Genomic DNA, 16,343 nt, shown 5'->3' on the forward strand with positions numbered 1-16,343 from the left:
TACAAAAATGTTCTGGTCTTTTTCCAATTCTGTCTCCTTTGACCTTTGCCTTCCCTCAGTGGAGTAGGGCGGAACTGGGGCTGGGCATCTGCAGGTAGCAGCATTCTTGCCGAATTTGGTACACTGCACATGGAGTTTGTCCACCTCAGCTACCTGACAGGGGACCCCGTCTACTACAAGAAGGTCAGTTTTCTCGCCGCCTTCTCTTTGTTTATCATAAAAGAGTTCTTTAAGATTTACCGAACATCGTTGCTTGGAAAATGTTTGCCTTTCCAGGAAGGTGTATGTCAGTACTCTGGGCCCCCCCCCCCTTTTTTTTTTAAACTATCTAAAGGAATGTCCATTCTCTTTACAATATTTACTGTTATTTGAGAAGTGTAACCACTAGTAGTTTTGTGAAAATTCTGTTGCCATCTCTATTCAGCATCGTGTTGCAGTGTCCCTAGCCCCAGAACAAGAAAAACAAAGTGAACAGAAAGTTAAAGAATTGAATTGAATTGAAAAGGAAGAAGGAAAAAAATAATCATTCACAGATTACATGATTATCCACCTGAAATCTTAAAATAATCTGTATTTAAACTATTAGAAATAAGAGCATATTTATAGTTTTGAATAGAAGATCAATATACGTATGAAAAATCACCAGCATTTCTCTGCAGCAACTACAACAGGCAAGAAAGTATCTATGTTAACAAACACATATGTGGTAGGAACTTTACATGATGGGAACAAGAGTGTAACTTCCTTACAAATAAGCTTAACAAAAGATAAATAAAGTTCAAAACACTTGAATGACATTGAGGAGGACCTAAGTAAATGGAGAAGGATGTTCTGTTCATGTACAGCTAAACAGTATCATAAAAACTTTAGTCTTTTCCAGATTGATCTGTAGCGTTAATTCCGTGCCACTTAGAACTCCAGTGGCTTCTTTTAAAAAAATGAAACTTGACAAGATTCTTCTAGAATTTATATAGAGGAGAAATGTGGAGTGGGTTTGCATTACCCATATCGACACTCACAGGGAAGTGTTGGTGCATAAAGACAAATAGACTGATGAACAGAATAAATGTTCCTTAAATAGATCCATATATATGTGGAAACATTATGACGGGCAGCATTGCAGATTATAACCATTTGAGGAGCATTAAAGGCTTAAATTTAAAAGACAAATCTAGTGAAGTTGAAAATACATATACCCTGTGACCCAGCAATTCCACTCTTTGATATGTACATTTACACCATACTATACATAGAAGAATCATTTGCATTAGCAATTTATATAATAAAATTCAGTACAGCAGTAGGAAGAATTGAATTATATTTATCAATTAAAAGAATATGATACAACCTTTTTTAAAAATTTAGTTAAAAACAAGCAGAGCTGAATAATATGTTTTGTGTGGGGATTCAGAAGTGATGAACATAAAACTCAGAACTGTGAGTACAGCCAGGACAGAGTCCGTGCTCTGTAAATGTATAAACAGTGCAGCAAAGGTGTTTGTAGTGTTGCATTTCTTAAATTGGGATGTGAGTGGAATCTGTGTATATTCCATGTGTGAGCTGTTTTCATCGGTTGAGAAGAATTTGCAGGTAAAGACAGCAGTGAAGGAAGACACAGAATTTTTCTTTTCCTGATGAAATTAACAAAAATCTTAAAGACCGGCAAACATTTATCCATAGCAATGAAAGGAGAGGCTGCAGTCTCATGTCATAAGTATGTGACAGCCAAGAAGCAGAAAGCTTGTGGTATGGTACTTAACGTCTGTTTCCCACCTTGTTCTGAACCTTACTGGGCAAAGGAAGCACGTCATCAGATTCCTGGCACTCCCCATCAGTCCATCTCACAGAGGACACCAGTGCCGAGGGTGTGGAGTGTTCACTTGTCCACAGCTCCCGAGGGGTCTTGCCTCCATCTTCCCTGAACACTGGGACTCCAGATCTCAAATTGTGTCCAGGAGGGGAGGAATACTCCCCTCTCACCCACCTGACACAGTAGGGATGAATTCAGAGACACTGCAGCTGTAACATATCAAACCAAAGTTCAGGTCAGAGCCAACCCTGTTAAACGTGAGCAAGACGCAGAGGGAAAACGTGGCAAGTATATAAACATACTGCAACAGGGTAGTAACAAAACCGTGGTGGTAAATAGCATGTAAAAGACTGATAAAGAACCCACTTTCAAATTTCATGAAGTCACTGTAATTTATACTGTAATAGCAAGTGAACTCAGTAAAATTATAACTCAAAAGAAATAATGATACAAAAAGATTGCAGAACTGAAGAAACAAATTGAGATCTTAAAACATTATATTTCTATTATGAATAAATAAACGAAAAACAACAAAGCAGTGACTTTACATAATTGAAAACCGATTTACTAACGTGGAAAAGCAGGAGACCATCATAGTGGAAACCAAGAAAAAGCATGAAGAGATTAAAAGCTGATAAATGTATAAAATGAAGGTAATCTAGCATATGGTATTTCTGAAGTAGAGGATCTGACAGATAGGAATCACCTAAAAGTGACAGGAGGGAGAGAGAGAACTGCAAATTCCCTTTTTAACAGAATTAAGAGATACTTGATATTTCACACCACAAAATAAGAGAAAAGGTTGCCGTAATCAAGGGCAGAGAGGTTTGGGAAACAAGAGAGGATATTTGTGGCTGCAGATTTCAAGAATAAAAAACCAGAAGAGCACAGTTCCCTGAAATAAATGGTAGATCTAGAGGTGCAGAACCGAAGTCCTCATTAGCAGCATTGAGAACAGGGTCACGGACTGATGGTGGGTGCTTCTTTGGACCCTTCTACAGGCGTGTTGAGAAGCTAGGATAACAGAATTCTCAGGAAACTTCAGTGAGGGAAGAGAATGCATGACACATTTTCTTTTATGAGCAGTGCTACTGCATTGCTAGTCTCGGTTATCTGGGGAAAAGCAAAGGCGTCCGGTCTCTTCCTGGCCTTTTATGTCATCCTTGTGCAAATAGCTGGTTCAAGGAAAATAACAATGAGTAATTCATCAGGAAAGAAAGAACAAGGATAGAATTTATACAGAGGTATATTATCAGAAAAAAAGAGGGAAGGAACAGGATATATAAGAGATGCCCAAAAAATACTTCTCAGGAAATAGCAATTAAATCCTGACCGAACATTGCCATGAGAGGGAAGATAATGAAGCCCTCCTCTCTGTGAAACGAGTATATCAACAGAAATAGAGTGCTCAGAGACAGTTAAGATGTGCTATCAGTAACAAATTGCAAGAAACAGTTACCACCAAAAATGAAAGCCAAATTGGAAGCAGTACAAAGGAGGTGTTCAAAGACAATGATGGACTTAGAAGACAAAATTGAGACAAGCTAGTAAAGGTGTCGACAGTAAAAAAGAGATGGATAAAATATTCAGAAAGGAAAGGCAGCTGAAAGAGGCAGAGAGGATTCAACGTATGCCTAATTTTCAGAAGACAAAAGAAGGTAATATTTTATTATCCCTAATGGCATCATTTCAAACTGCCTAATCGTGGTTCACGGAATTATTCAGATTGGGATTGTACATAGAGTTGGTCTCAGCCTTGAAAGAACACAGACAACACACCATCCTTGGGCCAGTTCCTAAAACCGCCTAATGACAAAGTCCAGCCAAATGAAAGATGACCGGGACATTGTCCTAACAGGATTTGTGCTGTGCTCAAGCCAGAAAATAATGAAGTATATATAAGGTTCTGTGAAGATGTTTCCCCAAGTCATGCATACTGAGCAGGTTATCCTTCAGAGGTAAAAGGAACATTCTCAAATAAGAATACAAGGAGTAGAATACATTTGTGCACTCTCAAAATCCATCCAGTGTATAGATGAATGCAGATAAAGTCCCTGAGAAAGTTTCTAGCTTCTTAATATATTTTTGTGATTTCTTTCCTCCGTAGCTTTAGGGAGATCTTTCAGGAATCAAAATTTTGGGGATTTTAGGAATTTTCAGTATTTCTATTATGGGATCAATATTTAGAGTTCAGTAATTTAGTTCACTTTTTCACCTATTCAGGTTAGTTTCATACTTCTTATTATAAATGTCCTTTTATGATTCCATTTCTATGAAATTATTTGTTTTTATATTTAGATATGCACATATTAAATGTGTCTGGAATGATGTGTATTACTGATGTTTCTGATGGTTATTTCCGAATAGTAAAATGTTGGCATTTAAATTAGTTTTTTTCTGTGCTCTTCATATTTTCAATTGTTTCTTGAATTTTAAATAATGGTGGTATATCATCTGGTAAAAATAACGAGTCATTTATAAAGTAGAAGCCTTTCCTGACCACTACCACCACCACCACCACCACACACACAGACACACACGGGAGATGGTGTAGGTTCTGAGTGAGGAAAAACCACAAAGCCTAGTTGACATTTACTTTATTAATTGTATTCTTTATTTTTGTTAAGGTCATGCATATTCGGAAACTACTTCAGAAAATGGATCGTCCAAATGGTCTTTATCCAAATTATTTGAACCCAAGAACAGGTCGCTGGGGTCAGTGTAAGTATTTCTAGTACAGCCGATGCTATGTCAAAAGGTTATTTGTCTGGAGACTTGCTTGATGTAGTGAAAAGTCCATGACACGTATGGTTGGAACCCCTCAGCTTCTAACCCTGTGATCTGCTAGTGCCGTTACCTTTGGCAAATTTCTAATCTTTTGTCGCTTCAGTTTTTCTACGTGTAAATGGAAACACTAATAACCTGTGTCACAAGCAGTATTTTACTCCATTAATGTGTAAGTACTTTGTTAAAAATAGTGCCGCCTTTGCAAAAAAAAAAAAAAAGGGTTCCCCCTATTTATAAACCCTAGCTTCATGTAAATAAGAGCATTGCTTTGGATAGGTATTTATTAAGGAATATGAAGAACAAACAGGGGTCTTAAATGATTAGAAAGGGGGGGGCGCAGTTGCTCTTGGACAAGATTTGTCCAGTCATTTTAACAGAAGATACCAGGTCTTATTATTCAGATTCTGTGCCAAATGCTTGGATGAAACTAGAGATGAGGGATAACTATGTAGAACTTGGTCTGAGTTTAGGGAGCTCCCAGGCCAGCAGGGGAAGCAGACACACTTCAAAGTCGTTGGAGCTGGAATATAATGTGGTAAGTGTTATGGTACAGACATGTACCAGTTGTGATGTGAGACTGGCAGAAGTGACTTCCTCGGTGAGGAGAAGGTATTTTGTTTGATGAGAGGGTGATGTTTTAAAGCTTTAGAATTGATCTTCGAAGGAATAGATTTTTTTAAAATAACAAATGTTGCGGCGCCTGGGTGGCTCAGTTGGTTAAGCATCCAACTTCGGCTCAGGTCATGATCTCACGGTTCGTGGGTTCGAGCCCCACATCGGGCTCTGTGCTGACAGCTTAGAGCCTGGAGCCTGCTTTGGATTCTGTGTCTCCCTCTCTCTCTGTTCCTCCCCTGCTCTCACTCTGTCTCTCTCTCAAAAATAAAGGTTTAAAAATTTTTTTAAAATAATAAATGTTTATTTGGAAATGTGGAACTTGCAGAATTGAAATAAAATATGGGTTTACCAATGGTATTCTCTCTTGAAAGAGAACGAAAACAAAGAGTAGAATGTGTTACTTTGCCCCTAGTATGACATAGTTGGGTTATTTTTGAGACTAATGAAATCATAATGAAACAGTAGAAAATGAGGTGAAAATAACAATCTCTTAATTTTATGTATGGAAAATAATGTTTAATCCATCAGTGAGAAATTATGCTGGTGTTTGCTACCAAGAGTAGGAAAACATTTGTCATGGAATCTTGGGGGCTCCTCTCAAGGAAATTGTCTTTTATTTTGTGAAAGGAAAGCACAGTGGTCAGTAGAGTTGTGTCTTTCGTGGATCTGGGAATAAATCTCAGTCTTTGGTTCCTCTTCTGTACTTTTCTTTTTCCTCTTCTGGAATTCTTTACATGTAGCTCATTTTTGTCTTTATTTTGAAGAAAATACAAGATCTGTGCCTCTACTGAGTGGAAATGATACTTTTTTGGAAAAAACAAAACCCCAAAGACAGCATTGCTAAAATATAAAAATGTGCTTTTCTTATTCCAGATAAGGATGACTGGTTTGGATGTCTGCTTAGTAACTTGGGTGAATTTTATTAAAATTCTAAAGTACATTTCCCTCTTAGAGTTTTATTAAGATTTGGGAATAACTCTAATATCAGGAAAAAATTATGTTCAGTTCCTTCTTTATGTCATATGCCAGTGTATATTCTATAACGTAAAGCTTAACTTGAACTGTAAAAAATAACAACATAAAAATACTAGATTTTTTTTTTTTTGTAATCAGGAAAACCTTCTCCTTAAAGAAAAGGTATCAGTTTTTACTATCCAAATGTTAACCTCTTACATTTCCTAGGAAAGGCAAATAGCAAGCTAAGGAAATACATTTGATTGTATTTGGAAAACAGAGTGTTCATATCTTCTGTATATCAAGAACTCTTATAAGATAATAAGAAAAAAGATAATCATCCTTAATAGAAAGATACACTGAGAAAAATTGGTTCATGAAAAAACAGAACACAAATGGACAATAAACAGATGTGCATTTTTAATCCTAAGAGTGGTGTTACTGAAGGTATGTGGTATATGGAGACAATGTAATGTGACAACATCCTCTTTCTGTACAGACTGGTACTATATATATAAATTCTATATAATTTACTATATAAATTCTATAGTAGAATTTGCAACACTGCCATCTTTGGTGTCCTGTTTGTAGAGATCTTTGTCCCTCACTTCCCGCTTCACCACCACCATAAGTCAATGCAGCTTTTTTATTTTATTTATTTCATTGAAGTGTAGTTGACATACAATATTATACGGTTGACCTTTGAACAATGTGGAGATTAGGGGCACAGTCGGAAGTGGGAGTTTGACTCCCACCCAAAACTTAACTACCAGGAGCCTAGTAGTTGACTGAAAAGCCTTACCAATAACAAACAGTTGATTAACACAAATTTTGTGTGTTATATTCTTAAAGCTACATAAAATATTAAGAATATCACAAGGAATAGTAAATACATTTACAGTACTATACTGTATTGAAAAAAAATCTGCATGTAAATGGACCTGCACAGTTTAAACCCATGTTGTTCAAGGGTCAACTGGATGAGTTTCAGGTATACAACATAGTGATTCCCAATGCAGCTTTTAAACAGAAGACACTATTCTTTATCTATTAAATTAATAAAGGAAATGGGCATATCCCTGTATCCAGAGCTTCAAAAACTGAAAAATTTGTATGCCCTTTGAACCAGCGACTTATTTCTAGGTATTTATTCCAAAGAAATTTGGACATATATATACATATATATGTTTCTATATATATGTATATATACACACACACATACACACACACACACACACACACACACACACATATATATATAAAGTTTATTTGCAATAACTTTGAAGTTATTTATAATATGAATAATTTGGAAACATTCTAAAGCAGTCTTGTCCAATAGAACTTTCTGTAATGAGAAAAATGTTCTATATCTATGCTATCTGTATAGGTGTCACTAAATGCATATGCTGTTGAACACTGGAAATGTTAGTACAGATGTAGAGCTGCATTTAAATTTTATTTACTTTTAGTTAATTTAAGTAAATAGCTACTTGTGACTAGTGCCTGTTGCATTGGACAGTGCAGTTTTAAACATCCTATGAAAGAGATTTAGTTAAATAAATTGTAGTACCTTCAGATATAATATACTAGGCAGCCATTAAAAGTTAGGTTACAGAATACTTGGCTTAGATAAATACATTATCTGTGTTTTTTCCTGAATGCTTGTTTTTATTTTCTTCTTTTTATCTGTATTAATCTAAATTTGATAATGGACATCTATCAGTTTTAAAGTAAGGTTAAAAACATTTTTTTAAAGCAGCTTTATTGAGAAACAGCACATGTGCCATATAATTTACCCATTCAGAATATACAGTTGAATGGGTTTTAGTATTTATAACCATCCTCAACATCAACTTTAGAACATTTTCATTAACCCCCGAAGGAATCCTGTACCATTTAGCCATCACCCGTCTATTTGCCTATTCCCCACTCTCCGCAGCTTTAAACAACCACTAATCTATTCTTGTGTCTCTCTAGATTTGTCTGTTCTAGACTTCTCATGTCATCCACATACTGTGTGGTCTTTTGTGATTGGCCTCTTTGATTTAGCAAAATGTTTTAAAGATTCTTCCATATTATACCTTGTATCAGTACTTGGATTTTTTAATGCCTGAATAATTCTCCCATTTTATGGATATACCACTGTTGTTTATCCATTCATCAGCTGATGACTTTAGGGTTGCTTCCACCAGGTTATTTTTCACTGTTGTTCCTTTTTTTTTATTGATTTATAGTTGACATACAATATTATATTAGTTTCAGGTATACCACATAGTGGTTCTGTGTTTTTATACATTATGAAATCATCACCTTGATAGGTCTAGTTACTGTCTCTGTACAAAGTTATTACTATATTACTGACTGTATTCCCCTATGCTATACATCATATTTCCACGACTTGTTTATTTTATAACTGGAAGTTTGTAAATCTTAATCCCCTTCACGTGTTTCTCCCATTGCCCCGCCCCCCCCCCCTTCTGGCAACCACTAGTTCTGTGTATCTGTGAGTCACTTTTTCTTTAATTTTGTTTGTTTTTTTTAGATTCTACATATAAGTGAAATTATACAGTATTTGTTTTTCTCTGTATGACTTCTTTCACTTTGCATAATACGCTCCAAGTCTGTCTATATTGTCACAGACGGCAAGATCTTATTCTTTTTTGTGGCCAAGTAATAATCCATTATATATGCACTACATCTTCTTTATTCTTCTATGGATAAACACTGAGGTTGCTTCCATATCTTGGCTATTGTAAATAATGCTACAATGAACTTAGAGGTATGTACATCTTTTTGAATTAATGTTTTTGTTTTTAATTTTTGAGAAACCTCCATACTGTTTTCTGTAGTGGCTGCAGCAATGTACATCCCTACCAACAATGCACAAGGGGGTCCCTTTTCTCCACATCCTTATCAGCACTTGTTATTTCTTGACTTTTTGATAATAGCCATTCTGACAGATGTAAGGTAGTATCTCATTATGGTTTTGGTTTGCATTTCCTTGATAATTAGTTATGTTGAGCATCTTTTCATGTACCTGTTGGCCATCTTTATGTCTTCTCTAGAAAAATGTCTCTTCAGATACTCTGCACATTTTTTAATTGGGTTATTTGTTTTGTTTTTTTGTTATTGAGTTGTATGAGTTCTTTATGTATTTTGGATATCAACCCCTCACCAGGTATATCGATAGCAGATATTTTCTTCCCACTCAGTAGGTTGCCTTTTCATTTGGTTGATGGTTTCCTTCACTGTGCACAAATATTTTTTAAAACTCTTTTTGATGTTTTATTTATTTTTGAGAGGGAGAGGGAGAGAGTGGGAGCAGAGGAAGGGCAGAGAGAGACAGACAGAATCTGAAGCAGGCTCCAGGCTCTGAGCTGTCAGCACAGAGCCCAACACGGGACTTGAACCCATGAACTGCAAGATCATGATGTGAGCTAAAGTCGGACACTTAACTGACTGAGCCACCTGGGCACCCCACAAATATTTTTTTAAGTTTATTTATTTATTTTGAGAGAGGTGGAGAGAGCAGGTGTGGGGAAGGGGCAGAGAGAGAGAGGGAGAGATGGAATCTCAAGCAAGCTCCATGTTGTCAGCGCAGAACCCAACACGGGGCTCAAACTCATGAATTGTGAGATCATGACCTCAGTCAAAATCAAGAGTTGGCTGCTTAACCAGCTGAGCCACCCAGGCATCCCTGTGCACAAACATTTTTAAATAAAAAAGAGGATGTCATTTTCCACATCAAAATCTTAGAATACTGAAAAAAAAAAATAACTCACTGTCTGAGAATTGCCAGCCTTTAAAATGACGAACAGTATAGCATTCACAGCATCTTAATTATTAAAAATACAACTTTTTCTCTTAAATAGTACTGTGAAAATTGAGTAATGACATGAAAAAGAATGAAATTGGGCCCTTACTTTATATACAAAACTTAGCTCAAAATGCATCAAAGACCCTAAAAATAAGAAATAAATTATAAAACTCTTAGGAGGAAACAGGGACAAATCTTCATGACCTTGGATTTGGCAGTGGTTTCTTCAGAAGCAGAAGCAACAAAAGAAAAAGTAGTAGATAAATTGGATTGTATTAAAAGTAAAAACTTGTGCATCAAAGGACTATCATGACAGTGGAAGACAACCCACAGAATGTGAGAAAATATTTGCAAATCACATATCTGATAAGAGTTTAATATCCAGAATATATGAAGAACTTCTACAACTCAGCAACGAAAAGATGGTTAAAAAAAATGGGCAAAGAACTTGAATAGACATTTCTCCAAAGAAGATCTGCAAGTGGAAAATAAACATGTGAAAAAGATGCTCGTTATCGTTAGTCATTAGGGAAAGGCAAGTCAAAAAAGCACGATGAGATTCCACTTCATACCTACTATGATGGCTGTCATCAAAAAGACAGAAAATATGTGTAAGCAAAGGTGGGGAGAAATTGGAATCCTTATACATCGCTGCTGGGAACGTACACCGTGAAAAACAATTTGGTAATTCCTCAAAAAGTTAACTACAGAAAACCCACTGTGATCCAGCAATTTAACTCCTGAGTATATACCCCAAAGTTTGAAAGTAAGGACTGAGATACTTGTATGCTAACGTTCACACAACCGTTATTCACAGTAGCCAAAGTAGAAACACCCAAAGTGTCCAACAGATGAATGAATGAACACATTGTGGCACATGCACACAATGGAGCATCGTTTGGCTGTGACAGGAATGAAGAGCTGCCACACGCTGCCACACAGATGAGCCTGGAAGGCATTGTGATAAATGAAAAAGCCCAGTCACAAGAAGGACAAGTCCTGTATGATTGCACTTTACCAAATAGTCTAAAGCAGTCAAGTTCATAGTCAGAAAGTGGATTAGTGGTTGAGACTTGGGTGAAAGGGGAGGTGGGAATTATTACTCCACAGGTACAGAGTTTCTCTTTGGGATGATGAAAAAGTTTTGGAAATAGAGCTGTACAACATTGTGAATGTAATTAATGCTCCTGAATGGTACACTTAAAGCATGATTAAAGTGGCAACTTTCATGTTACATATATTTCGTCACAATTAAAAAATGGCAATAAAATATTTCATTCTTCCTTTTCTTCTCACAATAAATTCAAATTACTTCTTCAGAATATATTCACACATAGCAGTTATTAATTTTGAGAATGTTACAGAAAGAACAATTCACTGGTTATTTTAGCAAGGGGACTTCAAAATCCTAGGGAAACTATCCTAATATCCTTTTAGCAGCTGTGGTCTTCACTGAATTGTCCAATTTGTTCCTTTTAATGTTTTTGTATATTTTATATCAGCTTCAGAAAAGTGTATCAAATCCATTATTGTCTTTGAGCACTATACATCTGTCACATCTATAAATAGTCTGCAAAACAAACAGTGAATCGAACTGAAATTTAACAATCCAGCTTTGGCTGACTGTATTGTAATTAGAGTAATGGTGGTGTCTGCGACATGCACATAGCAATCACAGAGAATAATTACTGGTAATTACCTTCAGGAAAAGTACTTGGCAACAGATATAAAAGAACATAGTAAGGAACCTAGATTTAAAGGCACATTATTAGTATTTTTTTCTCTTTTCTCCTCTTTGTTTTCTCACTGGCTTTCCAAGCACAGCGCTTAGCCTATGCCATATAATGACTAAAGGGAAGAAAATATAGGAAATTGTTCATTACGGATTCAGTATGTTTTATACTACTAAATTAAAAATCATGGAAAAAACAAGTATGGATATGAGTTAGAAGACTAACCCTGGCTTTCCTGCTTAATAATTTACTGTAATAATTTAGATGAGTTATTTAACTTCTCCATGCTTTTTGTTTCTTCATCTGTTCTCATTATCCTTTTCTAATAGGATGATCATGTAGGTCATATTTTTGAGGTACTGTGTTTGAAAATGCCTCATAATCCATGACATGATACAAATATCAGCTTTTATTCTAGAATTTCCTATAAGAAAACTTCAAAAAATACCTTCCGTTAGAAACCTGCCATTAACTTAATAACATGCTGAGGCAGATCGTACGAATCATTGATATTTAGTAGTGCTTTATGATGTGTTATCAATGTCTGCATCTCCAAAGGACCTGAGAGTGACATGGTTCATCAGATTTGACACCTGGGAAGACATGATTCAGTGGTTTAAGCAAGGTCAGACTACTGGGTGATAAATTCTGAGGTTACCATGGATCTCAGGCTTCGGCTGTTTATTCATTTATTAAGCATATAATCTTCAACTAGAGCAACAGCCTAGAAGAGCTGGAGAGAACCTCTTTGTTGTCCTAGAGCCTTGGTAACTTAGAACTAAATCTGTAAACCCTGGCAGTAATTCACAGACCTAAACAACATCTCCTCTAAATCATGATACCAAAGACTTTGGCCTTTCTCTGCTAATTACCCTGTTATTTTACCTCCTTTAATTCCTGTATGTCTCCGTTATCTTGTTTTCTTTCCTGCTCATTTGTTAATCCTTTCTGTAGATGACACCATGCCTAGAAATATTTGTGGGTGGCTAGGACAAAATAGAAAATGCCCAATGTGTTACTTGAATGACTCTTGTGTAAGTGTCATGCCCCAACGTACCATTTGTGTTCTTTAATCACTCCCTGCAAACTCCCATGGCTCAAATCTGTTTCATATATTGATAACTCCCAAGTGTATATCCCCAGTCTCTCGGGATTTCCACATACCTGACTGTCTGTTTGTCACATCTATTTGGATATCCAGCTAGTGCCTCAAATTCCACATGCCCCAAATTCAAACTCCTTCTACTTTAAATCATTTCCTCCTTCAGTATTATCAATTTCAGTGAAGAGCACCATTGTTCACCCATTTGCCCAGCCAGAAATCTAGACATCATCCATGATTTCTCTTTTTTCACTTTTTTTTTTTCAGTAAACATCTGATAGGTTTCAAACTCAAAGAGTATAGTATCTTCAAGAAAGATTATTCAGTTTTAAGATGTTAATAAACATTTAAATTCAGTTGAAGGGTAGATGTTATAGATAAAACCAGCCAAGAGGGGGAGGATTCCTGAGAAGGAAGCAGAAATAGTTAGGGTCCAGAGCTAGATGGAGTATGTAGAGAAGGGGTATTTCTTCCTCTTTAATAAGCAAAGCGAACAGATAAAATGATAGTTGGGGGTGCAACAAGTTGAAAGATACGTTTTTAGGGTTTCCTTTCTCCCCCATCAGTGGTCTATATTTTTCTGTGAATTAGGAAGCAGGGTTGTATGCTGAGAGTAGGCAGAAGGTAGAGCTGTAGGGGACTTTTGAAGAAGAGATTTCAAATACCTGCTTTAAGGACTGGGAAAGAACAGTAATCAAGAAGTCACGCTAAAGTTGACAAGCAATGTTGGGGTTCTCATTCATGGTGAAAGTTGCGAATTTGGGGATAATAGTAGAGCAGACTGACAACTGGGCTGCTGTTTTACCTGGTTGGGTGCAACAAAACAATGGAGCAAGGATCCTGAATATTTGGACAAGAGGATTGGTGACCTGTTGCTTCTTTTCGTATCCAGCCTAGACTGCATAGGATCCAAACCAATGGGGGAGTATTCGAGTACTTTACCTTCTATTTTATCTGTCCTTCAAATCCCAAAACTTGTATCAACCCAGCCATCTACCTTTCCCATTTGTAGACTCAGCTGAGCATTGCTGATGAAAATCATCTGTAGTTATGTTGAAGTTGCTATAAATTTATAATTTCCAATTCCACCTGGATCTTTTGTACCTCTGACAGTTCTTTGATCAGTTTACTTCTCTTGCTTACTCTTCCAAATCTTCTATACAAACCTCCTATCCATCCCCAACTCACTTTTGACCATTTCCTTATTTTCAGTTTCCTGAGCAATTTTATTTAGGTATATCTTGATTAAAAAGTTTTATGGTGTATTTATAGAGGTTTAAAAAATTTTTTTTTGAATTCCAGTGTGATTCTCAGTATTTTTTAAATGGAGTTAAGTTTGTTGCATTACTGATAGGACTAACTTCAGGTATCTTTTTTGTTTTGTTTACTTGCTTTTTTAATAACAGCTTTATTAAGGTAGAGTCAGGGAGCCTGGGTGGCTCAGTAAGTTAAGCGTCCCGATTCGATTTCAGCTCAGGTCATGATCTCACAGTTTGTGAGATCGAGCCCTGCGTTGGGCTCTGCACTGAGAGTGCAGAGCCTGCTTGTGATTCTCTCTCTCCGTCTCTGCCCCTCCCCTGCTTGCATGCCTGCTCTAAATAAACAAACAGGTGTCATTGACATATAATGAATGGTACATGTTTAAAGTGTACAGTTTGGTAAGTTTTTAAATGAGTATATACCTATGGAATCATCACTGCAATCAAAATAATGAACCTATCTATCACCTCTAAAGGTTTCCTCATCCCCCTTTATGATTCTTCTTTCACTCCCCTTCTCACTTCTTCCTTAAGCAACTGCTGATCTGCTTTCTTTCGTCATAGATACATTTGCATTTGTAGAGCTTTGTATAAATGGAATCCTTTGTATGCTTTATTTTTGTCTGGCTTCTTTCACAGAGCATGATTATTTTGAGATTTGCCCATGCCGTGTTTATCAGTAGTTCTGAGTAGAGTTCTACTTTCTAGAATACTGTGATTTGTTTCTCCGTTCACCTGTTGATGATCATTTGGGCTGTTTCCACTTTGGGGTTATCACAGACAAAGTGCTATGAGCATTGACATACAAGCCTTCATGTTGACATACGTTGTCATTTTTGTTGAGTGAAGACCTGGGAGTGAATGTTTGTATCATAATGGTAGGTGTGTATGCTTAACTTAGTAAAAATTGTCCAACTCTTTTCTGAAGTGGATGTACCATATTCCATTCCCATGAGCAACGTTCCTCCACACGTGCACTAGCACTTGACATGGTCAGCCTTTTCCTTTTAGCCACTGTAATAGGTGATTAACACTTCCCAAATCACCAGTGAGATGTCTTTTTCATGAGCTACTTCCCATCCATTTATCTTCTTTGGTGAATTATCTGATCAGACCCCTCTCCGGTTGCCCATTTTGTAAATGGATGTTTTCTCTCAGTCTTTGACTTGTCTTTTCATTCTTTAACAATGTTAAAGAAAAAAGATTCCAATTATGAAGTCCCATTTTATCAGTCTTTTTTAATGAATTATTCTTTTGTGTCGTATCTAAGAAATCTTTGCCTAACTCAAGGCCACAAAATTTCCTTCTGTGTTTTCTTCTAAAAGTTGTAGAGCTTTAGGTTTTATATTTTGGTCTGTGATCTGCTTTCAGTTGATTTTTATATAGGTATCAAAGTTCTTTTTTTTTTTTCTTTCGTTCTTTTTTTTTTTTTTTTTTCTCTTTTGCATGTGGGTGTCTGATTATTCCATACACCCATTTGTTGAAAAGACTGTCTTTTCTCCACTGCATTGGCTTTGGCTTTGCACCTTTGTCAGAAATCAGTTGTACATATAGGTATAAGTTTTTGGATTCTTTACTGTTCTGATGGCCTATTTACGTATTATTATGCCAATGCCATGCTGTTTTGATTACTCTAGCTTTATTACAGGTGTTGAAATCAAGTAGGATTAGCCCTCTGAGTTTTTTCTTTCTCCAAACTGTCTTGGTTATCTAAGTCCTTTACATTTCCATATTAATTTTAGCATCACTTTGTCAGTATTTATAGAAAACCCTACTGGTATTTTGATTGGGAAATCATTTGGGGGAAATTGACATCTTAACACTGTTTGACAGTTGACATCTTCCGGCCTGTGCACAGGTTATATCAGTCTCAACATTTATTTAGGTATTCTTCACCACTTCTCTCAAATATTCTGTCACTTTCTGTGCACAGGTCTTTCATGTGTTTCACCAGATTTACCTGTAGATGTTTCATATTGTTGATGCTGTTAAAAATGATACTTTAAATTCCAGTTTCTTATATTTTGTTGCTAAAATATGGAAATAAAATTGATTTAGTATGTTCATCTTGTGTCTGCAAGTTGCTAACCTCAATTTTTAGTTCTAGTAGCTTTTTTGTAGATTCCATTGAATTTTCTTCATAGATGACCTTATTATCTCTACGTAAAGATAGCTTACATCTTTGTTTCCAATATGAATGCCATTTATTTAAATTTAATTCATTTCTTTTTTGGCCTTTGCACCTGCTAGAGCCCGTAGGGAAGTG

The 16,343-nt window shown here is 36.2% G+C and overlaps 1 protein-coding gene across 6 annotated transcripts in view; it reads left to right on the plus strand.

Annotated features, from left to right (window-relative positions):
- The window catches only part of MAN1A2 (mannosidase alpha class 1A member 2), a 188,985-nt gene that overhangs the window by 104,514 nt on the left and 68,128 nt on the right, over positions 1–16,343 (plus strand). For all 6 annotated transcript variants that reach the window (XM_019837695.3, XM_003990510.6, XM_045033343.1 and 3 more), the window contains exons 7-8: positions 60–183; positions 4,438–4,531. In XM_019837695.3, coding sequence (XP_019693254.1) covers positions 60–183; positions 4,438–4,531 — 218 coding nt within the window. The remainder of the gene's footprint in view (positions 1–59; positions 184–4,437; positions 4,532–16,343) is intronic.

The sequence above is a fragment of the Felis catus genome, chromosome C1, assembly GCF_018350175.1.
Source record: "Felis catus isolate Fca126 chromosome C1, F.catus_Fca126_mat1.0, whole genome shotgun sequence".
Lineage (NCBI taxonomy): Eukaryota > Metazoa > Chordata > Mammalia > Carnivora > Felidae > Felis > Felis catus.